The 26,247-nt window shown below is 35.0% G+C and overlaps 1 protein-coding gene across 1 annotated transcript; it reads left to right on the forward strand.

The window, feature by feature from the left end:
• Positions 1 to 22,665: 22,665 nt before the first annotated feature.
• LOC132638782 (uncharacterized) lies at positions 22,666 to 24,348 on the forward strand. Its single transcript, XM_060355552.1, has one exon. The coding sequence runs from the start codon at positions 22,898 to 22,900 to the stop codon at positions 23,525 to 23,527; it is 630 nt and encodes a 209-aa protein (XP_060211535.1). The 5' UTR covers positions 22,666 to 22,897; the 3' UTR covers positions 23,528 to 24,348.
• Positions 24,349 to 26,247: the final 1,899 nt, after the last annotated feature.

Genomic DNA, 26,247 nt, shown 5'->3' on the forward strand with positions numbered 1-26,247 from the left:
TTGACAGAATGTAGTAAGTTGTTGGTCGATTTTTCAAGTTACTTATTAGGTTTGTTTCAAACTATTATCAGTTATTGTAGGTCAATTTTGTTAGTTTTTTGAGTTTTCCCTTCCTATGTGGAATTGGATTAATAAAATCTAATCCAATTTGGATCAGGCCAATTTTGCCCAAAAATTCCTCTATATATAGGATCAATTTAGGTCTTATTTTCATAACACTAGTGAATTTATAGCAGCCATATAGAGAGAAAAACGTGAGAGAAAAAATAGATTTTTGTCCAGAAATTTTCTGCCACAGCAGTCCGCTTTAAATTGCGTTTCCCGATTCGTTAACCGTTGAATCGTGCTGAAACTTGAACTGGGGATTCTCAACATCTGGTTCTTCGATTTCAACAGTAAAGATCAGATTTTGTGGTCTGTAGCTCCAGTTTTCGAGTACGAACAGTAGCTCGTTTTTGGGGGTGATTTCTCTCCTTTCTTCGTTAGTTTTGGTGCTATCTTTTATGTATTGTTGCTCCGTGCTTGGCTTTGTTGTTGTAGCCATTTAGAGAACATTGTTGTAACTCTTGTTGATTATAGTGGAGCTTTTGTGGGCCGGAGGTCCCGTGGATGTTTCCTCTTCATCTTGAAGGGGTTTTACCACGTAAATTTGGTGTCTCTTCTATTCGATTTATTTTTGCTTGTTTTGCTATTTTATTGTTGGTATAGCTAGTGCCTGGATTTCCATTTGTGCTAGTGTTTACTATCTTCTCTTGGTTCAAATAGTGTGGAAAGTTTCGACTTGGGTATTTCTTCCGCTGTTACCTCGTCGTGCAATTTGGTTATTGCTTGTTTCTTCCCAACAAATTTATCCTGATAGCAGTTGTGGAGTTAGAATTTCACTAAAGGAATCTAAAATATAAAAATGTAAGCACGCGAAATAGTCAAGAGGATTCATCATATACTATAAAGACATAAAAATATAGTAATAATAATTTTGACTTCATAGTCAAGAAGATTCATTATCTACTATAAAGCCATAAAAATATAGTAATAATAATTTTGACCTTATATATACAGTGTAATTTTCCGACAAAGAGGGTTTAGATGAACCCTTACGCACATAGACGGATGAAGTCATGCAGCGTTTACCCACTACTTTCAATGGAAGGACAAATTTATGTGTAAAAATTTCTTATTAAAGTTACAATATATAATACATTTAAATCCATAATTTTAAAAATATAATGAGTTTAATACGAAAAACCTTAACGATTCAACTTATAAAACTTCTAAATTCGCCTTTGTTTACACCCGATATCTCTGTCCCTGCCTGATAGTGTAGAATCTATATACTATCAATACACATAAATTCTTTCCAACCATTATAGAGAACAATGTATGGCGGTATGGGTTAGGCCAAAGTCTTGCCATTCTATATCAACAAGAAAATTAGATTTCAAATTCTATTTCGAATTCGTTTATTTAATTTTTTATTTTTTTTTGGATTATGGCCCAGTTATATTTTTCAGGAAAGGGTCAAGACCACGATGGCAAAAGAAAAGAGCAAAAGTAATAAAGAAAAAGGAACCACAACAGAAAGATTCAGCCAATTATCAATCACTTTTCCTTATTTGCTCCTTAATACTTTATTCTTTCTGGAAACAAAGATTTGTTTCTCCGTAATATCTTCTTATTTATTGGTTTAAGTTCTGATAGTCTATTACACCCAAGTAAAAATGGTTTTAGAAATTCTTTTCAGCTAGTTCTTTTTTCTTTTTTCTTTTTTTTTTCTTTTTTAATGGAAGTGTTGCTGCAATTTTTACTTTTAGAAACCTGGCAACAATTTTTATTTCAATGGATAAGTCTAGAACTCACAAATGCTGACTTTTTATATCTAGGGCTTTATTGCAGTGCTGGCTACTTTTCGCGATCGTGATATTAGGCCTCGACTAGACCCTCTACGATTACAAAAGAGACACAGACATTTAGTGAGAAATTTATATTATGAAATATAATTTTTTCTCTTTATTTTTAACGAATCAGTTTAATAAAAAAATGTATAGTGTGAAATAGGTTCTTATTGAAATGCTTGAAATATTTCTAATTTTGCGTTGAAAACACTACCATTTTTTCTTTTCTCACTGATTCAATCAAAATATATTTGGGAATAACCACGAATATTTTTCAGTGAAAAATTTCAGCGGGAAAATAGTCATTTTTTAGTAGTGCTCGCAGTTACCATTTAATTAAGCTTCGCCTTTTTAGAGATTGAGCTCGATTCATACCACCGTCATCGTGACCATTCGATCGTGACCGCGCGCGAGAAAGTCAACGCTGCTCAAGTCAACCCTCTGCAATTTAAATTCATTCTCCGTAAGCGTGAAAATGCTAACGGTCTGGATTGTATTATGTGCCCTATTTACTTTTTAAATTTGTCCAAGAAGAACGTCACACTTCCTTATATAAGAAATGATCAATTTATCTTTAAACTTTTTATTTTATTTTTAATGAAATAATTTAAGCCATGCAAATATTTATAGCTTAATTGGTTTATACAACAACTTTAAAAAATCTTCATTTTTTTACAAAACTCAGTTTTCATCAAACATCGCCAGATAGATTGAGATGAAAGGAGTACTATGTTACTGTACTTACTAATAACTATAAGCATGTTCAAAGCATAATTCGAAACACAATACTCAAAACTAATGGGTCAATTTTTATGAAGAACATTTTTTGAGTAGCTGTTCAGAATTAAGCTTGTCTAAAATAAAACAAATCACGTCAAATTTCTTGAAAATATCTTCCTCAAATATTTAAAAACCAAAAAAGTTTCTGTGGTTATAACTTATGAACAAATTATATTGTCAAATATCTGGGGCACAGAATTTTAATGTCGTACGACGTGTCGAAAATAGCTGCCGCCATTCATTTCCTGCCAACTCCTTTAGGCTGAGCAACTTCCTATTTGACTAAATTAATTTCTAAGAAAATATTCTCTATATATAATATTTGAAAAAATCATTTTTCAAATAAGAGCCTGTTTGGATGGGCTTATTTTAAGCAGCTTATAAGCTGCAAACAGTTTATAAGCTAAAAAAAATAAGTTGGGTAGCCCAACTTATTTTTTGTGGCTTATAAGCTGTTTTCAGCTTATAAACTACTTTAGATAAGCTAAATCAAACTGGCCCAATTATTTTTTTAAGCTTATTTTAAGCACAAAATGACTTTAAGTTGGCCAGCCAAACACTCAAAAAAGCTGAAAACAGCTTATAAGCAACTTATAAGCCAATCCAAACGGGCTCTAAGTCTCCCTCCGTCCCAATTTATGAAACACCATTTCACAGGTATTTCAGAAAGAAAGTAAGATTTTTGAAATTTGTGATCTAAAAAGCCTGAGAAATTTTTGTGGTTGTAAATCATCTGATCATAAAAGGAAAATTTTAAAGTTAAATTATTTATAAATATCGAAAGGTGTCATTCCTTTTAGGACAAATTAAAAAGGAAAGCGCGTCACACAAATTGAGACAGAGAGAGTATTTGGTTTAGAATCACATCCAATAATTTCAAACTAAGGAATCACATGCAACTAAGGAATTTGAAGTTTGAAATTGAAACATTGATTTGAGGAGTATTTTAAATAGAATAATAATTTTTTATTCACAAAATTTCAAAATTTCTTTCTAATGAAATGATGTTCAAACACAACGAATTCGAATAGATTTCTTTCTTTTAACTTTAACTTTGAATATATTTTTTCCTTTTTTTGAATTTCAACTAATAAATTACAACGCATGAAAGAGACTTAAAGAGTACGGAAGGGTACTGATGACGCCATCATATTGCAAAAATTCATCCTTTTAGGTTTTACATATTTTAAGAATGAAGGAACTTATAATAGATCATAATCATAAACATGCAGGGACCATAATGTTATGAATTCGAATTAAATGATTTATGGCCATTTTTATGTCATTTTCTTTTCACGATTCTCTATTTTTTTGTTTGTTTTTTGGAGAAAGTAAGTTCTTTAATAATAATACAAAAAAAAAAAAAAAAAATTGGTGGACAACAGCATACCCAATGTAATTTCACGCGTGGATCTGAGGCGGATAGGATGTACACAGACCTTATCCTTACCTTTGTGAGGTGGAAAGGCCGTTTCCGATCGACCCTCAGCTCAAAATGATTTTTCAGGTGAAATTAAGGAAAATAAGTTTATAGTGTTTGTGTTTGCCTAGTTTATAGTAACTTATTTTACATTAAAGCATTTTTTTTCGTACTAAAGATCAGGGGTGGGCATGGTACGGTATATACTGATTACCATACCGAAATCGAAATACTTATTACCACAATTTCAGTATTATGGTACGATATGTGGTATGCATTTCTAAAAAGTTTGATATTTGGTACGGAATTCGGTATTTATAAAACAAATACCGAAATACCGAATATTGTACTGAAGTATATCGTTACATATACAATTTATATATATTAGTATTATAATACTAACAAATATATAAACTAGTATTAGCACAAAACGAATTATCTAGACGTTGTAATTTTGACTAATCTATCTTGACTGGGAAATGCTCTTTTATGTAATTGATTTACGAAAGAGATTGTTTGTACTTTCTTTTGAACATTTTTACACGTATAAGGTGTTAGTACGATATAATTGAGACGTTTCTTGAATAGCCGAAGTTATAGTTCTCTATTAGATGAGTATATGAAAGTCGAAGTCGAACAGACTATGGTTACCGATTTACTGTACCGGAAAATACCGAAACCGAAATTTAAAATACCGAACCATACCAAATTAATTTGGTATGGTAATGATATAGTATTTTTAAATACCAAAAATCGAAACTACTATACCGAAGTTTCTAATACCGTACCATGCCTACCTCTACTAAAGACGTAACTTTGATACTTTGGAGAATAATTGAAAACTAAAATAAAACTTCAAAACATACATTGATTTACAAAATACTCCCTCCGGATTAAAAAGAGTGTCCATTAACTCTTCTTTTTGGGTCAAAAAGAGTGTCCACTTATCAAATTAAGAAAGAATTAACCTTATTTTTTCAATTTTACCTCTATTAAGTGTTATGTGATCAAATTTCAATATCTATTTAATTAGGGATAGTTTAGTCATATTACATATTTTTATCTAGAAATTAGTATTTTTTTAAAGATGTGTAAATGGCTAAGTGGACACTCTTTTTTATCCGAAAGGGAGTCCGCGACTTTTGTAGGACAAAAAACATTGAACCAAACAAACACAAAAAAAAAAAAAAAAAAAAAAAAACATAAGTAGGTTACACGCACTAATTTAATGCGTGAAAGGACCAAACTGTAAAAAGAAGAGTTTGGCCTTTCACGCACGAAATTTGTGCGTGAATGAGCCCAACAAAATTTTAACCACAATGTGAAAGCAAAGACCATAATGTATATTGACTTTGATAGGTTCCGGAGCCTAAAGGGTATAAAAATACGCGGTAAAAACCAAAATGGGGTACCCAAAAATTTAGAGACCAAAACGGGTATAACGTGGACTGATCCACGTTATACCCCCAAAAAAAAAATCCATTGTCAGACATATTCACGGAAAATTAAAAAAAAAATTAAAAGGTATAACGTGGACGGATCCACGTTATACAAATAATTTTGTATAACGTGCATCAGTCCACGCTTTACAAATATATATTGCAAAACGTGGACTGATCCACTGTAACACCTCGTGAATTCGGGTTAAGATTTGTCTTATAAGATGGGGGTATAATGAACCCAATTTGAGTAGTGTATAAATGGTGTTGGAAACCCAATCAAGACATGAGAAGAGTCTTTGGGCAAAGCAAAGTTGAAAACCACTCTACGGGGCATGTTTGCAAGTGAGTTTATAGAAGGTCTTACTTCCAAAGACCATAACCGCATTATTAATTTGGAATGTGGGAAAACTTCCTTGATGAAAGTTGTAGCCCTTTGAAATGGATTTCCAACGGTATATTATGGGGGTCAAACGGACATCTGTGCAAAGAGTTATGCCCATTTTACTGAAGCCTGTTTTCGCTGGAAATTCTGCCTGTGTTACGGTGGACGTTACGGGCCGTAACACGTGTTACGGGACCGTAACGTCCCAAAAATTTCCAGAACCTCACTGGAAATTTTCACTAAGGTACGGTCCGTCCTACGTGATACGGGGACGTAACATGGGGCGTCTTTTGGTCTGTAAGTACGTTTCAGGTCACCTGACTTCGAGAGGCCATAACCCTACCATAAATTGGGAATTTGGGAAAACTCAAAGAATGAAAGTTGTAGATAATTGAAATACCTTTCCAACCATAGGTCGTGGGCCCACAGGTGACATCGGGATAGAAAGATATGGATGTTTTAAGACAGAAAGGTCCTAACCCGATTTCAAGTCGGGTCAAACCCATTTCCCCTTGGTATTTAAGGGAAATGCTCAACCCTAGCAGCCCCATTTTCTCATATTTTCAGATTTTAGAGAGAGAAATATAGAGAGAGGAGATTTAGAGAGAGAAAGTAGAGAATCAATCAAGTTGAAGGCCCCGAATCCCGAGGCTCGTGAAGGATAAAGTGTAGTACAAGTTGTTGCCGTTGTTCTAAGCTAAAAATCGAACTTGGGGATGTTGTTTTCGTGGTGACTACTCATAAAAGGTAATGTTTCTACTCCCTAATCATTTATAGTTGTGAATTGATGAATTCTTGGCAGAATAATAAATGGGTTTGATAAAGAGAATTATATGAACTATGCTAGAGTTTTTGGATTGTTGACTTGGGATTGTTGTATTCATATGGGTGATGAAGAATGATGTTAATTGCATCTAATTGAGATTGTAGAATCAACTAGAACTAGTAGAATGGAGATTGGGTGAAGAAAACACCTTTAATGAAGTTTGTGGAGCTTCATGCCCACCAAATGTTTGATAAAATGCTTAGATGAACAAAGCATGGATATTGTTGCTAATATAGAGTCCCTATGACATGTATTGCTATGGATTAAAGTTCAAGGGATTGAAGGACATTGTGATACGCTCAAAAGCAGGAAGTTAAGATATGTTGAACTTCCATCCACATGTGGGAATCTCTACGTTCTTCCCCATGATCCGTTTCGTAAAATCTATGAAGTTCAAATCGTAGGGCATTAAACCCAATATATTGGTAGCCCGTAATTATGTATGTATGTACATGAATTTTGTATCTATGTTCGTTATTGTATTCCTAATCTTCCATTACGGATATTAGGAATCCTAGCTTAATCCATGAATCATGAATTCTTCCTCATGTGTTCTCATTATGTTTATATGAAACTTTATGATTTCATCCAGCAAGTTACAAGCATGTTTTCAAGACAAGTATATATATATGATTTCGAACTATTGTTATTACTAATGAACCAAAAACATGTTTTGCAAGACTATGACAAGTTATCTTATGAAACTATACAAACAAGTTATGATTCATGAAAACCATGTACAAGCAAGTTATGATTCATGAACACTATGTACAAGAAAGTTATTATTCATGAACACTATGTACAAGAAAGTTATGATTCATGAACACTATGTATAAGCAAGTTATGAATCATGATATACCATGGGCAGCAAGTGCCACTATTTTACATGTTCATGTTTTAGGAGTTGCATTAATTACCGAGGAGGGCTTCAGATAGCCTGAAACTACGTAGCCACCGTAGGATGAGGATCGCTCCACCCATGTCCCGGACGATCTCTCATAATGACTGGATCCTTTCATATTTTATCAAATCTCATGTTCCCTGGCAAGGACTGAGTGTTCTGCTGGCGGGACGCAAGCACCAGACCATGGATCGGTTATAAGTTATTGCTCTCCCTACTTATTATGTTTTTACTTATGATATATATATATATATATATATATGTACTCATGCTCATGTTCATGTCCAGGTTTTCAGTTTCAGTTCGCATGTTCGTTCTTTCAGTAGTTTTACGTACCAGTACATTCAATGTGCTGACGTCCCCTTCTATTTCCCGGGGGCCTGCATTTCACGATGCAGGTATGAACTTACAGGACGACGCCTCTGCTCATTAGGATCTGCATGTACCAGCTTATTGGTGAGCCCCATCTCATTCGGGGTTAAGTTAACTTTTGTTTTTGATTAGTTATGCATCTAAGGTTTGCTGGGGGCCTTGTCCCAGTAAGTATGTTTTCCATTCAGACTTATGATAGAGGTTTCATAGACTAGACAAGTCAGTTATGTCATGTCAGACACTCGGAGTCGTATAGCCATCTTGGCTCATTTTATTTTATTTTCGCACTCATGTTTAAACAAGTATTTTATTAAGTATTATGACTTACTATGTTTTATAAAGGTTCATCATGCATTCATGTTATATTCCGATCATGTTATATATCATGATGATTCAGCAAGCCATGTGGTTCGCTCGGTCACATGCAGTCAGGCACCGAGTGCCATGTTACGTCCAGGCCATGGTTCGGGGCGTGACAAAGCTTGGTATCAGAGCCTAGGTTCAAGGATCTTTAGGAAGTCTATGAAACCGTGTCCAGTTGGGTCTCTTTTATATGTGTGAGGGCCCCATACATATAAACAGTTGACCACCAAGACATTCAGGATTGTCTCACTTCTTTCATATTTTAGATCGTGCAGTTAGAGCAGTATTTCTAGGATGGCTTCCTAATTCGTGTGTGTACGTGTTTTTCAGAAAATGCCCTATAAAAGAAAGTACAAGAAGAGAAACACAGCCACCAGCCAAAGGTCTGCCGCGGAAGTAGCTCACAAAGAGACTGTTCCGACTCAAACAGCAGTCCCCACTGCTCCTACAGCTACACCTCCTAACACTTCGGACATGGATATGAGAGGAGCCATCCAGCTGCTTACTCAAATCGTTGCCAACTAGGCGCAGCGACAAGAGTCAGCCCCTAGCTTAAGTGCTAGTGGTGGGTCAAATAGTTCAAGAACTCAGGAATTTTTGCGAATTAAACCTCCAACTTTCACAGGGACTAAGGCTGAGGAGGATCCGCAGAACTATATTGATGGCCTACAGAAAGTGTTTCGTATTATGCATGTCACTGAGACTGAGGCAGCAGAGTTTGGTGCTTTTCAACTGCAGGATGTTGCTCAAATTTGGTATGAGACATGGGAACAATCTCGAGGGGAGGATGCATCTTCTGCTACTTGGGATGAGTTCGTTGACGCTTTCCTTGGCCACTTCATGCCTATCGAGGTCCGGGAAGCAAAGGCTATGGAACTTGAGAGATTGAGGCAGGGTAGCTTGACCGTTCAAGAGTACTATCTCAAATTTATTTCGTTGTCAAGATATGCTCCTCACATGGTTCCCGACATGAGGGCAACGGTTAGAGATTTGTACTGGGGTTGAAACCCGAATTGTATAGAGATGCCAAGACTGTTGCTCAGAATGATAAGATGACTATCTCTAAGATCTTGGCATTTGTGCAAGGTAATGAATCTGAACTGAAGGAAGAGAAAGCTCTGCAGAAACAAAAGGATAGAGAATTCAACAAGAGGGATAAATCTTCAAGTAACTTTAGTCAGGGAGGAGGTAGGACCCGCTCCATCTGCAGCTAGTGCCCCAGTCTCTAATTTCAGAAATGACAAGAAGCAGAACTTTAGACCATCGAATTCTCATTCTCAGGCCAGTGTGGGGCAGTCAGTCTATACTATTCCAGCTTGTAGCAAGTGTACCAAGAGACACTTAGGTGAGTGTCGTATGGATACAAATGTGTGCTATGGTTGCGGCCAGAAGGTCCACATTCAGAAGGACTGTCCATCCGCCAGACAGGGTACTGGAGGTAATGTGACGCAGTCCATAAATTCAGCAGCTCCTCGTCACAATCAGGCCCAACAGGGGCGTCGAACGGCAAGGTCCGACAATATAGGTGGTGGTCAGAACCGTTTGTATGCATTGACAGGTCGTCAAGATACAGAGGCTAGAGCAGATGTTGTCACAGGTACCCTCACAGTTTTCACCTTTGAAGTATATGCCCTTATTGACCCAGGATCCACCCTATCTTATGTAACCCCTTTTGTTGCTAAGAAATTTGGTATTGAACTTGAAAAATTGTATGAACCCTTTGAGGTGTCCACCCCAGTTGGGGAATCAGTCATAGCTAGACGTATTTATAGGGGTTGCCCAGTTTTAGTCTATCACCGTAGAACCATAGCTGATTTAGCAGAATTAGAAATGGTAGACTTTGATGTGATCATGGGTATGGATTGGTTAGCTTCATGTTATGCCACAGTATGTTGTAGAACTAAAGTTGTAAGATTTGAGTTTCCTAACGAGCCAGTCATAGAATGGGAGGGTAATTCAGTGGTACCCAGGGGTAGATTTATTTCTTACCTAAAGGCCAGAAAAATGATTTCTAAAGGACATATCTACCACCTAGTTCGAGTCAAGGACTCAAATTCCCAGACTCCAACTCTCCAGTCCGTCCCAGTTGTAAATGAATTTCCAGAGGTCTTTCCCGAAGATCTTTCAGGAGTCCCTCCTGATAGGGAGATTGAATTTGGAATTGATCTACTTCCCGATACTCAGCCGATATCTATTTCGCCTTACAGAATGGCTCCAGCAGAGTTAAAAGAATTAAAAGCCTAGTTGAAAGATCTTCTTGATAAAGGGTTTATTAGGCCTAGTGTTTCGCCCTGGGGTGCGCCAGTCTTATTTGTCCGAAAGAAGGATGGTTCCTTACGTATGTGTATAGACTACCGTCAGTTGAACAAGGTCACCATTAAGAACAGGTACCCTCTTCCTAGAATATATGACTTATTTGACCAACTGCAGGGCGCCCAATGCTATTCCAAGATTGATCTCAGAACAGGCTATCATCAGTTAAAGGTTAAGGAAGTTGATATTCCGAAGACCGTTTTCAGAACCCGTTATGGCCATTTTGAATTTCGTGTTATGTCATTTGGGTTGACAAATGCGCTAGCTGCTTGCATGGATCTTATGAACAGGATTTTCAAGCCTTATCTCGACTTATTCGTCATTGTCTTCATTGATGATATTTTGGTGTATTCCCGTAATGAGGCTGATCATGCAGAACATCTCAGAATAGTGTTTCAGACTCTCAAAGATCGCGAACTTTTTGCAAAATTCTCGAAGTGTGAGTTTTGGCTTAAATTAGTGGCATTCTTAGGCCATGTGATCTCAGGGGAAGGTGTTAAAGTTGATTCTCAGAAAATTGATGTCGTAAGGAGTTGGCCCAGACCTACCTCAGTTTCCGATATAAGAAGTTTCTTGGGACTGGCAGGCTATTATCGACGCTTCGTAGAAGGACTTCCTTCTATCTCTGCTCCGTTGACTAAGTTGACTTGGAAGAAAGTTAAGTTCCAATGGTCAGATGCTTGTGAGAGAAGCTTTGAGGAGTTGAAGAAGAGATTGACTTCTGCTCCAGTTTTGACTTTGCCAGAGGGAACTGAAGGGTTCGTGGTTTATTGTGATGCTTCAGGAGTTGGTCTCGGATGTGTCTTGATGCAGAATGGTAAGGTTGTAGCTTATGCATCTCGCCAGCTCAAGGTTCACGAAAAGAACTATCCGACTCATGACTTAGAGTTGGCAGCTGTAGTTTTTGTACTTAACATATGGCGTCATTATTTGTATGGAGTGCACGTTGATATTTTCGCAGATCATAAAAGTCTGCAGTATATCTTCAAGCAAAGGGAGCTAAATCTTAGACAGAGGAGATGGCTCGAATTGGTTAAGGATTATGATGTGGATATTCTCTATCATCCGGGGAAAGCGAATGTTGTAGTTGATGCTCTTAGTCGGCGTTCCATGGGAAGTTTAGCCCACGTGGATGTAGGTAAGAGAGTTATGACAAAGGAAGTTCACCGTTTGGCCAATCTTGGAGTTCGACTTTTGGACTCCGAGGATGGTGGTGTGGTTGTTCAGAATAGAGCTCTTTCCTCTTTAGTCGTGGAAGTCAAGGAGAAACAGTTTAATGATCCCTACTTGTTGCAGCTGAAAGAGGGGATTCACAAGCATAAGACGACGGCTTTCGAACAAGGGGGAGATGATGGTACCTTGAGGTACCGAGGTAGATTATGTGTCCCAGATGTAGATGGGCTCAGAGAGCGAATCATGTCAGAAGCTCACAATTCCAGGTATTCCATTCACCCAGGTTCCACTAAGATGTATCATGATCTCAAGGAGATTTACTGGTGGAACGAGATGAAGAAGAATGTGGCATATTTTATAGCTAAGTGCCCGAATTGTCAACAGGTGAAAGCCGAACACCAGAGGCCTGGTGGCTTGGCTCAGAATATTGATATTCCTGTTTGGAAATGGAAAATGATCAATATGGATTTTGTATCAGGTTTACCTCGTTCAGCTAGGAGACATGACTCCATTTGGGTGATCGTTGACCGGCTTACTCAGTCAGCGCACTTTTTGCCAGTCAAGACCACAGATTCAGCAGAAGATTATGCCAAGCTGTATGTCAATGAGATTGTCAGATTGCATGGGACACCAGTGTCCATTATTTCAGATCGTGGTGCTCAGTTTACAACGAACTTCTGGAAATCCTTTCAGAAAGGATTGGGTACCAAGGTGAACCTCAGCACAACTTTTCATCCACAAACAGATGGTCAGAGACTCTGGAGGATATGTTGAGAGCATGCGTCTTGGATTTCAAAGGTAATTGGGATGATCACTTACCTCTCATTGAGTTTTCTTATAATAACAGTTATCATGCTAGTATTGGGATGACACCATTTGAAGCTCTGTATGGGCGAAGGTGCAGATCACCAATTGGTTGGTTCGAAGTTGGTGAAGCAGAGTTGTTAGGACCAGAATTGGTTTATCAGGTTATGGATAAAGTCAAGTTAATACAGGAGCGTTTGAAAACAGCTCAGAGTCGCCAGAAGTCTTATACAGATGTGAGACAAAGGGATTTAGAATTTTCAGTTGATGATTGGGTGTTCCTTAAAGTCTCACCCATGAAAGGTGTTATGAGATTTGGCAAGAAAGGGAAGCTAAGTCCGAGATATATTGGACCTTACAGAATTCTACGAAAGGTCGATCTAGTGGCTTATGAACTTGAGTTTCCACAAGACTTGGCTGTTGTACATCTCGTGTTTCATGTGTCCATGTTGAGGAAGTGTGTAGGAGACCCATCATTGGTTGTTCCTACTGATACTATAACAGTTAAGGATGGGTTGACTTATGAGGAGATCCCTGTAACCATTCTTGATCGTCAAGTTCGCAAGTTGAGAACTAAGGAAGTAGCCTCAGTAAAGGTCTTATGGAGGAGCCAGAAGGTTAAAGAGGCTACATGGGAAGCCGAAGAAGACATGAAAAACAGATATCCTCACTTGTTTGAAGAGCAAGCAGATAGACTTCAAGGTAAATACCTTTAGTATTCATGTCATGTCCCTTATGTATTCATGCCTCACTTTTCACGTTCAAGTTCATGTATTCTCTATTCATGTCTCACGATTTAACACTCATGTTTTCATGAAACTATGTCATGTCAGTTTTCCATGTTCCATGTCATGTTTCTTCACGTTCATATATTCAAGTTATGTCCAGCCATATCCTTAACAAGGACCCATCATTCGAGGACGAATGATCCCAAGGGGGAGATATTGTAACACCTCGTGCATTCGGATTACAATTTGTCTTATAAGATGGGGGTATAATGAACCCAATTTGAGTAGTGTATAAATGGTGTTTGAAACCCAATCAAGACATGAGAAGAGTCTTTGGGCAAAGCAAAGTTGAAAACCACTCTACGGGGCATGTTTGCAAGTGAGTTTATAGAAGGTCTTACTTCCAACGACCATAACCCCATTATTAATTTGGAATGTGGGAAAACTTCCTTGATGAAAGTTGTAGCCCTTTGAATGGATTTCCAACGGTATATTATGGGGGTCAAACGAACATCTTTGCAAAGAGTTATGCCCATTTTACTCAAGTCTGTCTTCGCTGGAAATTCTGCCTGTGTTACGGTGGACGTTACGGGCCATAACACGTGTTACGGGACCGTAACAGTGAACCGTAACGTCCCAAAAAATTCCAGAACCTCACTGAAAATTTTCACTAAGGTACGGTCCGTCCTACGTGAAACGGGGCCGTAACATGGGGCGTCTTTTGGTCCGTAAGTACGTTTCAGGTCACCTGAGTTCGAGAGGCCATAACCCTATCATAAATTGGGAATTTGGGAAAACTCAAAGAATGAAAGTTGTAGATAATTGAAATACCTTTCCAACCATAGGTCGTGGGCCCACAGGTGACATCGGGATAGAGAGATATGGATGTTTTAAGACAGAAGGGTCCCAACCCGATTTCAAGTCGGGTCAAACCCATTTCCCCTTGGTATTTAAGGGAAATGCTCAACCCTAGCAGCCCCATTTTCTCATATTTTCAGATTTTAGAGAGATAAATATAGAGAGAGGAGAGTTAGAGAGATAAAGTAGAGAATCAATCAAGTTAAAGGCCCCGAATCCCGAGGCTCGTGAAGGACAAAGTGTAGTACAAGTTGTTGCCGTCGTTCTAAGCTAAAAATCGAACTTGGGGATGTTGTTTTCGTGGTGACTACTCATAAAAGGTAATGTTTATACTCCCTAATCATTTATAGTTGTGAATTGATGAATTCTTGGCAGAATAATAAATGGGTTTGATAAAGAGAATTATATGAACTATGCTAGAGTTTTTGGATTGTTGACTTGGGATTGTTGTATTCATATGGGTGATGAAGAATGATGTTAATTGCATCTAATTGAGATTGTAGAATCAACTAGAACTAGTAGAATGGAGATTGGGTGAAGAAAACACCTTTAATGAAGTTTGTGGAGCTTCATGCCCACCAAATGTTTGATAAAATGCTTAGATGAACAAAGCATGGATATTGTTGCTAATATAGAGTCCCTATGACATGTATTGCTATGGATTAAAGTTCAAGGGATTGAAGGACATTGTGATACGCTCAAAAGCAGGAAGTTAAGATATGTTGAATTTCCATCCACATGTGGGAATCTCTACGTTCTTCCCCATGATCCGTTTCGTAAAATCTATGAAGTTCAAATCCTAGGGCATTAAACCCAATATATTGGTAGCCCGTAATTATGTATGTATGTACATGAATTTTGTATCTATGTTCGTTATTGTATTCCTAATCTTCCATTACGAATATTAGGAATCCTAGCTTAATCCATGAATCATGAATTCTTCCTCATGTGTTCGCATTATGTTTATATGAAACTTTATGATTTCATCCAGCAAGTTACAAGCATGTTTTCAAGACAAGTATATATATATGATTTCGAACTATTGTTATTACTCATGAACCAAAAATATGTTTTGCAAGACTATGACAAGTTATCTTATGAAACTATACAAACAAGTTATGATTCATGAAAACCATTTACAAGCAAGTTATGATTCATGAACACTATGTACAAGCAAGTTATGATTCATGAACACTATGTACAAGCAAGTTATGATTTATGAACACTGTGTACAAGCAAGTTATGATTCATGAACACTATGTATAAGCAAGTTATGATTCATGATATACCATGGGCAGCAAGTGCCACTATTTTACATGTTCATGTTTTAGGAGTTGCATTAATTACCGAGGAGGGCTTCAGATAGCCTGAAACTACGTAGCCACCGTAGGATGAGGATCGCTCCACCCATGTCCCGGACGATCTCTCATAATGACTGGATCCTTTCATATTTTATCAAATCTTATGTTCCCTGGCAAGGACTGAGTGTTCTGCTGGCGGGACGTAAGCACCAGACCATGGATCAGTTATAAGTTATTGCTCTCCCTACTTATTATGTTTTTACTTATGATATATATATATATATATATATATATATATGTACTCATGCTCATGTTCATGTCCAGGTTTTCAGTTTCAGTTCCCATGTTCTTTCTTTCAGTTGTTTTACATACCAGTACATTCAATGTGCTGACGTCCCCTTCTATTGCCCGGGGGCCTGCATTTCACGATGCAGGTACGAACTTACAGGACGACGCCTCTGCTCATTAAGATCTACACGTACCAGCTTATTTGTGAGCCCCATCTCATTCGGGGTTTAGTTAACTTTTGTTTATGATTAGTTATGCATCTAAGGTATGCTGGGGGCCTTGTCCCAGTAAGTATGTTTTCCAGTCAGACTCATGATAAAGGTTTCATAGACTAGACAAGTCAGTTATGTCATGTCAGACACTCGGAGTCGTATAGCCATCTTGGCTCATTCATGTTATTTCCACACTCATGTTTAAACAAGTATTTTATTAAGTATTATGACTTACTACGTTTTATAAAGGTTCATCATGCATTCATGTTATATTCCGCTTATGTTATGTATCATGATGATTCAGCAAGCCATGTGGTTCGCTCGGTCACATGCAGTCAGGCACCGAGTGCCGTGTTACGTCCAGGCCATGGTTCGGGGCGTGACATCCACGTTATACAAAATTATTTGTATAACGTGGATCCGTCCACGTTATACATTTCATTAATTTTTTCCCCCGCGTTTTACAAATACTTTGTAAGACGTTGCCTCTATTTAAATCATATTCGGCTGTGTTTTTAATAAAAAAAAATTATTGATTAACTCAAATAAATATTTTAACACATGCAATAATTAAATATGTGTTATATATGCGAACAGAAATAAAAAATAAAATATAAGTTAAATAAATGTCACACATTAACTGAGTAGTAAATGTTAAATTACATACTAACTATTAATCAAGACATAACTTTATTCTGAATATAAATATAATTCTAAAAAAATATAGGGAGAAAAACTAGTTGTAAAATGGTCAAACTTTAGATGGTCATAACTTTGCGCTCGGACGTCCGTTTTACGCGTTTTTTTTTTTTTGAACTTGCGTATTTTTTCGAGATCTACGCGGACAAACCGACTTAGGCCGAGCCGATTTTTAAAAAACACCTTTTATCACATTCAATTTCAATTTTTCCCCAAATTGGCCTGAAATTTTCAGTTTTATGTACTTATAAGAATAATGATACGCAATAGATTTCAATGTAAAAATCCCGGGGTAATGTAGCTGTGAATGTCAATTTCACTTCTGCGGTTTCAATTTTTGAAAATAAGGCTGACTAATTTTCTCGACGTATAAAGTTGACTAAAATAACCTTACAGTCAAACACTAAGTTTTTTCAAACAAAACTTACTTCGGGTTCAGGAGCGCGGACTACAACTAGAAGGAGGAATGAAATGGATATAGCTCCTGCTCTCATGGCTAGAAAGTGTAGTACGTGCAAGCAAACAGGTCATAACAAGAATCGCTGCCCGACAGAAATCAGTAGTTGTTGTTGCTTGTTGGTTTTTATGTTTTTTCTTAAGTTGTACGATTGTTGTTTCCTTATGTAATCTTCCAAGAATATATAACATGTCTTGTGTCGTTTAATAGTTAGTATGTAATTTAATATTTACTACTCAGTTAATGTGTGACGTTTATTTAACTTATATTTTATTTTTTATTTTTGTTCGCATATATAACACATTTTTAATTATTGCATGTGTTAAAATATTTATTTGAGTTAATCAATAATTTTTTTTTATTAAAAACACAGCCGAATATGACTTAAATAGAGGCAACGTCTTACAAAGTATTTGTAAAACGCGGGGGAAAAAATTAATGAAATATATAACGTGGACGGATCCACGTTATACAATAATTTGGTATAACGTGGACTGATCCACGTTATACCTTTTAATTTATTTATTTTTTTAATTTTTTCGTGAATATGTCTGACAATGGAATTTTTTTTTGGGGTATAACGTGGATCAGTCCACGTTACACCCGTTTTGGTCTCTAAATTTTTGGGTACCCCCTTTTAGTTTATACCGTGTATTTTTATACCCTTTAGGCTCCGGACTCGACTTTGATGGGTCCAGTGAGGTCAATAGGCTTGACTGCTCCCAATTTAGTGCAAGGAAGAGAAACTGTTTTTAGACTGTTGAAGAAGGTCGCCTTTAATAGTTTAGCTTACTCATGCTTTACCGTTATAATTGGTCCAAGATACGTCCTTCACTAAAGATATTTCTGCTCAATTTTGCATGCTTTGAAGACAGATTTGAACCTATTTCATTTATTAATAAGCTAATTAGGCTAATTGGATCTCCAGTTAAATTAAACGCATACTTCAACTATTGAACCGTAAAGGAATGAGTGAGTTAAACTATTAACGAAAGGCATATTTGCTCAATTTCGCTTACTATAATGCATATTTGGCCCTTTTCAGTAAAATAGTATGAGATTTCTTTACCTTTGACTAGAATTTCAAGTTTGATTGTCGAGTTTAATTGGATCTCCAGTTAAATTAAACGCATACTTCAACTATTGAACCGTAAAGGAATGAGTGAGTTAAACTATTCAAAGCTCGACAGTCAAACTCGAAATTCTAGTCAAAGGTAAAGAAATCTCATACTATTTTACTGAAAAGGGCCAAATATGCATCATAGTAAGCGAAATTGAGCAAATATGTCTTTCGTTAATAGTGTAACTCACTCATTCCTTTACGGTTCAATAGTTGAAGTATGCGTTTAATTTAACTGGAGATCGAATTAGCCTAATTAGCTTATTAATAAATGAAATAGGTTCAAATGTGTCCTCAAAGCATGCAAAATTGAGCAGAAATATCTTTTCGTGAAGGACGTATTTTGGACCAATTATAACAATAAAGCATGAGTAAGCTAAACTATTAAAGGCGACCTTTTTCAACAGTCTAAAAACTGTTTCTCTTCCTTGCACTAAATTGGGAGCAGTCAAGCCTATTCAACTCACTGGACCCATCAAAGTCAGTATACATTATGGTCTTTGCTTTCACATTGTGGTTAATATTTTGTTGGGCTCATTCACACAAAATTCATGAACTAGCAGTCAAGCCTATTCAACTCACTGGACCCATCAAAGTCAATATACATTATGGTCTTTGCTTTCACATTGTGGTTAATATTTTGTTGGCCTCATTCACACACAAATTTCGTGCGTGAAAGGCCAAACTCTTATTTTTGCAGTTTGGTCCTTTCACGCACTAAATTAGTGCGTGAAACCTACTTATATTTTTATTTTTTTGTGTTAATTTAGTTCAACTTTTTTTTTGTCCTACAAAAGTCGTGGATTTCATCCGAAGGGAGTGTACTTTATTATTTGCTAATACCATCTATGTCCAAACGCTAAGTTGCTAAATTGAAAGCTCTTTCCAAATCTTTTCCCTTTTAATCCTCTAGATTCCAGCCGTCTTTGACTTTTATTGCAAAATTTAATTGGTTTTTGCCGTGAATTAAAGTAGCTTTATTACTATCATAGATGATGGTCCATAGATCGGTGAATATTCAAATAGGACAACTTGAGAAATAATATTTTCCAATTTTTCCGAGTTGCTTGGAACATATCTCGATTTTTCATTAGGTTTAATATTTTTATTTATCTCTTACAATGTTAATTTGAAAGAAAATCTAAACTAGTTCTAGGTAAAGAGTAAAGAGGATAATAAGAATAAGAATATACATACATGGCTTAACTTTTGGGGAACATTTAAGGTGTTTTTTTTAATCACCAATATTGTGCTCTTATCCTTTTACTAAAGCATGGTTCTCACTTCTCCTTAAATAAGAAGTCAAATACAAATAGAATTAATTTAGTAATTAAGAGCCTGTTTGGATGGCTTATGCTAGCTGGTTGCAGCTTATAAGCTAAAAAAATAAATTGGGGTACTCTAACTTATTTTTTTGGCTTATAAGCTGTTTTCAGCTTATAAGCTGCTTTAGATAAGCTAAGTCAAATGGGCCAAATTATTTTTTTGAGCTTATTTTAAACACAAAATGACTTTAAGCTGGTCAGACAAACACTTAAAAAAGCTGAAAACAGCTTATAAGCAACTTATAAGTCAATCCAAACGGTTCTAAATTGCGTATTTAAGAAATGAAAAGTAATTACACAACTTAATGATCACGTTACATTATATTACTTAATTGCCACTACTTTTTTGTATGGCCTACATGAAATGCTTTTTAAAACCCACTGACAAATAAACATTTACTCCACTATAAATATAAACGTGAAGACATCCGTACTATGATGTGATTCGAACAACATAATAATTTCTTAGTTAAAATAATGAAAAACGCAAAGCATGATTTCTAACAACTTGAACGTATATTTCTCGCAAAATGCAAACGAAAAACAAAAATGATGATTTAACTTCTCCCGTTCCAGTTCACGTGACGTATTTGATTCTACAAAAAATTTAAAAAGACAAAAAAATTGAGTCTTATTTTTTAAAATTGTCATATCATTTATCTGACTTTAAAAGTAAGTCATTAATGAAATTATCGAAGTTAAAAAAAAAACGAAATTATCGAAGTTAATTCACTTTTAAATATTATCGCATTCTTTTGTTATTGTTACTGTCATTGTCTTAGAATATTCTATCATGCTTTCAATAGTATTTTGCCATGGTTTCTTCACTTTCATTTTTTTTTTTCGGCCTGCTTTGATATGCCCTTACATGAGCCGAGGGTTTACCGGAAATAGTCTTTTTACCTCCCAATATAGGATTAAGGTCTGCGTACACGTTACTCTCTCCAAACTCAACAACAACATACTCAATATAATTTCACCAGGTGGGGTCTGGTGTACGCAAAAAATCAATTTTTTTTTATGCAATTACTTACTTCAATCATTGAATCCCAAGCCTCATCCTATATATTACTAATCATTTAGTCTTCCAGTCATATGCTAATTTTTATTTTTTATTTGGAGGTTGGGAACGTTTGCATTTGTTTAGTTAAAATATCCTTGAAGCTGGAAGACAGCTTCTACTAATATCTTAAACAACTTCCAAATAATTAATGTTACGAAAAAAAACCAATTAAAGAGGTTTCCACTACAATTCCACACATGAATGTTTCTGGCCCACTTCTCTAATTAGACAAGAAAAAAAAAAAAAAAAAAACCTACCGTTGATTCAATTTTACGATTTGATTGTGTCCCAATAATTTATTTTTAACTGTTATTGAGCAAAATATATGTGCAAATATTTGAATTTGTGTGTGACATGTGTATGGTTAAAAACTTACCGGCAACAAGTGTTTACATCAAATTATATTAACTCATTATGGTTAAGTGGTCTAATGAGGTGAAAATATGCGATGTTTCACTATTTTTAGTGAAAAAATATATGTGCAAACACGTCATGCATAGATGCAGATTCAAGATTTAAACATTAAGAATTTGATCGAGTTCTGAATTATGCCATAACGTTTGATTCACTGGGTTTGAGATTTATCATTTATACTTATTTATTGATTTTGTAACATATATGGTACATTGATGGGTTCATCCAATTTTATATCCGCCTTAGAACATATATTTATTACTATAGTGTAAACGCTTGGTTATTAATTTTACCCGTCATGTATTTGTGTCATTATAGTTTGTATATGTAAAAACGATCTCCCATCAATGTGATCCTTAATGTTTCTCCTCTTGGTTTTGTCTACATTGGTTTAATTTTGTGGAAATTGATTAAAATTGAAAGTAACAGAAATATGCGTCGTATTCATCTAGTATTAATCTAAACAACTGGTTTTTATTTGTCTGTTTTAAACATTAAGATGCAATAAGTGACATCGAATTTAATGTACATGGACAAAGTAATTTTCAAACACAAATAACTTTTGGAATTGGACATTCCTATTTTCCCAACTATATACAAGTCGCATCGAGGAAAATAAAAAAACATTTTTGGTGCAGAGGAAAACAAAGCTACATGCATGTGTTTCCCATACTTGGTCACTTCTTTTTATTTTTCTGAAAGAAACTATGCAGTCCTTTTCAGTAAAAAAGAAAATTTTGCACTAAAAATGGAACATACTCTCTTTATGGCATACATAAAATCCAGAAATCAAAGAAGCAAAAAAGAAAAGGAGAGCATTATTTGCATTCTAATAGAAATTTGAATAAATAGCATTTTTATCCTTGGTTATGATAAATTATAATTTTAATCACTATGTACCTAACTAAGCACATTAACCCTTTTCTCCAGGCACATCAAACCTTAAATTAGTTGCATTGTACATTTTTTGTCCCTTTGCTTATGAATATTTACAAATTCACCATAGTTATTAATTATTTTATAACTTAGTTACTCTACTTACTCATGAGTTACGCTGAGTTAGTACTGTCGATATTTGGTGATAATAAAATTTCATAAATAGTCAGATATAATATATTTTCAACAAAAATGAACAATCAACACAATTTAATTAATTAAAAATTAAATATATTGAATCATATGTCACAAGGATCAAAAATAAAATTTATTAATAACCCAAGGATCAAAAGTGTTATTCCTCAATTTTGTTTTTGTTTCCCCAAAAAGGGTGGAAGGGGGCAGGAAGATATCCCTAAGTTGCAGCATATCTTGGACTGGTTTAATTTAATCAGTTTACAACCTTTTTCTCTTCTTAAAATCTTATTTTTAACCCACTCACTATCATTGAAAGATAGTGCAATAACAATTTGTTTTTTTCTCAAAAAGAATAAGAAAGAAAACCAATATTAAGAAAAAATAATTTCTTGTGGCCTCTCACCTTCATTTTACAGTCCTATATATATACCTCTTTAATCCTTCTCTCTTCACAGCCAAACAAACACTTCTCTCTCTCTTCTCTTCTCTTCTCTTATCTTATCTTTTCTTCCTCTCCCCGGAAACCGGTCGGTTTCACATTTAGACATACTTATATAATTACGTGTCGATTTTACATTCAGACAGACTTATATCATTACGTTCACGAACATAATTTTAACTTTTATCTTTCCATACCTTCATTATTTACAATTAGACAAACATATATCGTACGATCCAGCCCGGATAACAATGGAAATTGAGTCGAGTGCACCTCAATTAGTGGCAAAAAAACTATGGAACATAGTGAGAATTGTGTTCTACATGTTGAGGAAAGCCATGTCAAAGAGCATACATATTGCTCTTCAAGACATGTTAAAAAGAGGAAAAATCGCTGGTAAGGCCATTAGCAACATCATGTTACACCCTCACTATTCATCATCTTCCTTCACATGTAAATCTAACAACGATGTTGCCATGTCATTTGTCACACGTCGTGAATATGAGTTCAGTTGTAGCAATAGCCCTGCTTTTCCTCTGTATTTTGCCAACAAACGTAGAAGAAATCATAGGTACAAATCAGAGGAAATCGCCGTTATGCAAAAAGTATTTGAGATGTTAAATACTACTACAAATACTGCAAATTATGATGCTGCTGTTGCCTCACCTTTGGCATTGCCTGGATTTGGAAAAACTCCAAATGTTAGACAATTAAGAGTGACTGATTCACCATTTCCTTTAAAAGATTCAGAGGAAAATGATAATTCACAAGTTGATAAAGATGCTGAGGAGTTTATTAAGAAGTTTTATAAGGATTTAAAGCAACAGAAGAGGATATCAGCTCTTGAATCTCCATCTCCATATCATGTTTGTGCTAGATGAAGAAATTAGTGAAAAAATTTCTAAGTTTTTGGGACTAGGGGTTCCATAGCCTGCAACAATTAACGTCGCACAAAGTCAATATTTGGTACGAAGAGCTTTACCCTCAAAATGGACTTTTTGACACGAAATTGGATTAGTTGAATTTCAACACGGTAACCAGACACTGGATGGAAAATAACAAAATTAGTATATTACTATTATTTTTTCACTTTTTCAAGTTTTTTTTTCTCTGTGTTATGAAGTTTAAGGAGGGGGGGGGGGGGGGGGGGGGGGGTTAGTTTGCTTGAAGAGATGTATGTAGTTGATCCTAAACCAAGTTCCTTTCTTCGATTTCTTCATACTTCCATGACGAAAGTGATCCTATCAATTTAATATAAAATACTGCATAATTTTATTTGATTAGTATAAATAGGTACTTATTTAGTAGTCTAGTGATTAATTAATTTAACAAACTACTCAATTCTCAAGACTAAGGGCTGAGTTTATTAGTAGAACCTAATGCAGCAACAAACACACTTTGTTTCTGAGTCTTTGGAGCTTCATGGGTTAATTAAAAACAACTAGTAGAAGATATGTCCACTACTATTATTAGTTGACTTAGTAGGTTTTGTTGACCACATAGCCCACAGTTTAATTAAGACAATTAGATGTTAACTATGTCATTCTTTATCTAATTACAATCTCTAATGACGTAAACAATAGTATAGAGTTGTACTGCTCTTATCGTGCACAAAAACTTATCCTTTTAGATTTAAGTTATATATCTCACACTTGTAAAGAAATTTTGTACGTATTTAATATCAATGCAATTTGACTGAGTGTAGTGAGTTAGTGCTCTGTTTTTCAAGTTACTTATTAGAGTAATCCCCCGTTTGGCCATAAGAATTATTCACTTTATTCCGAATTTTTTTTTTACTTTTTTTCGGAAATCAGCGTTTGGCCATGAGAATTTCGAATACAACTTGTATTCCGGAATATCAAAAACTCAAAAAATTTATTTTTCAATTTTTTTTCACTTTTTAACAACTACATTTAACCAAAAACTACAATTTCAAAAATATAGCCAAACACAACTCCAACTCCAACTCTAACTCCAAAATTCCCAAAAAAAATGATTTTTTTTTTGGTATCTATAGACAAACGGGGCCTAAATATCTTAAAAGATCACTCAACTTTGAAAAATTATTTAGCAAAGTCATTGAAATTTGCTACATATCAATAAAATCATTCGATTTTGGCCTTTACTTTCATAAAATCACTCAACTAAATATGTCATAAAAAAAATATGACATGACAACATTAATTAATTTTTTATGCGATTTAGAAATAGACCCCACAAATTTAAAAAGAAAAAATTATATTTTAATACCTCAACATCCACCCACCAACCCTTCATTTAAAACTCATTTTCTTTGTTGTTTCTACCTTATTTTTATGTTTCCTCTTATTATTTTTCTTAAAATTATTTTCTTATTTATTTATTTATTGCACTGTCCTTCTTTTTAGCTTCTACAATCTTTCTTTTCGTCTTTATTGTCTTATCTTTCTACGTTGTTTACGTATATCTATTTAATAATAAGACTTACTCATACAAGATATTTACACCAAATCAATATGTATGATTTTTATTATAATTAAGAAATAAATAAAATAAAAATACATATTAATTAATCATAATTAAAAAGAATATATAGAAACACGTGAATGTTATTATTGGTCTGGCTGAAAGGAAGAGGCCACATAAGACCGGTTGGATCCTTTCCTTTGTAAGCAACAACATTTTTTTTTTTTACCAAAAAAAACAACAACAATTTTTTTGGTTAATATACATTGAAACTAAGTTTAAAAATAAATCCGTTGACATTAGTGTTTTCAGTGAGTCAATTGAAATTTAACAACTTAGCTCTCACATAAAGTATCTAAAGTAGTAGATTAATTTTTATACATTAAATTTTAGCAAAAACTGAAATGTATATCCAAAATTGAAATATGAATTTATTTTATTTTATTTGTGGGGTCCATGTCTACATGACATAAAAAATTGATTAATATTGTCATGTCAAATTTCTCTTATGACACATTTAGTTGAGTGATTTTATGAGAGTAAAGGCCAAAGTTGAGTGATTTTATTAACATATAGCAAAGTTTAGTGATTTTGCCACATAATTACTCAAAATTGAGTAACCTTTTGAGATATTTACTCTTACTTATTAGGCTCCCAAAAAATACTAGTTATTGTAGGTTAACTTATCGTGATAGCATTTGTAGAGTTAGAATTTTTACTAATTAAGGGGATTCAAAATATAAAAACGTAAGCACACAAAGAGACAAATGCAGTCATGTAGCGTTGCGGCACCAGTTCAGCTGAATTCAGTACTTTCGCTGTAGGGACAAATTTATGATAGTAATTAGGTTTGAACCTATAATTTTAATAAAACTTAAATCTTGAATCCGTCTCTACTTACGTCCCTAGCATCGTTCCCACTGATAGCATAAAATCTATAACCATACCTGGTCTCTATTATGGTTGGAAAATATTTAAATTACTAGCTTTGGTGTATCTGTTAAATAAAGATTTCAAATTATTATATTTTTAATTCGTTTATTTAAACTTTTTTTTTTGGATTATGGCCCGGTTATATTTTTTCAGGAAAGAATTGTTAAGACTTTTAGTGAAGGATCGAGTCACATGACGATGAACAAGAAAATCTAAATCAATT

This window comes from Lycium barbarum, chromosome 4 (assembly GCF_019175385.1).
Source record: "Lycium barbarum isolate Lr01 chromosome 4, ASM1917538v2, whole genome shotgun sequence".
In the NCBI taxonomy this organism is placed as follows: Eukaryota; Viridiplantae; Streptophyta; class Magnoliopsida; order Solanales; family Solanaceae; genus Lycium; species Lycium barbarum.

What these genes read in the sequence shown, in the direction of transcription:
- LOC132638782 (XM_060355552.1), top strand. Translation starts at nt 22,898, where the DNA reads ATGGAAATTGAGTCGAGTGCACCTCAATTAGTGGCAAAAAAACTATGG.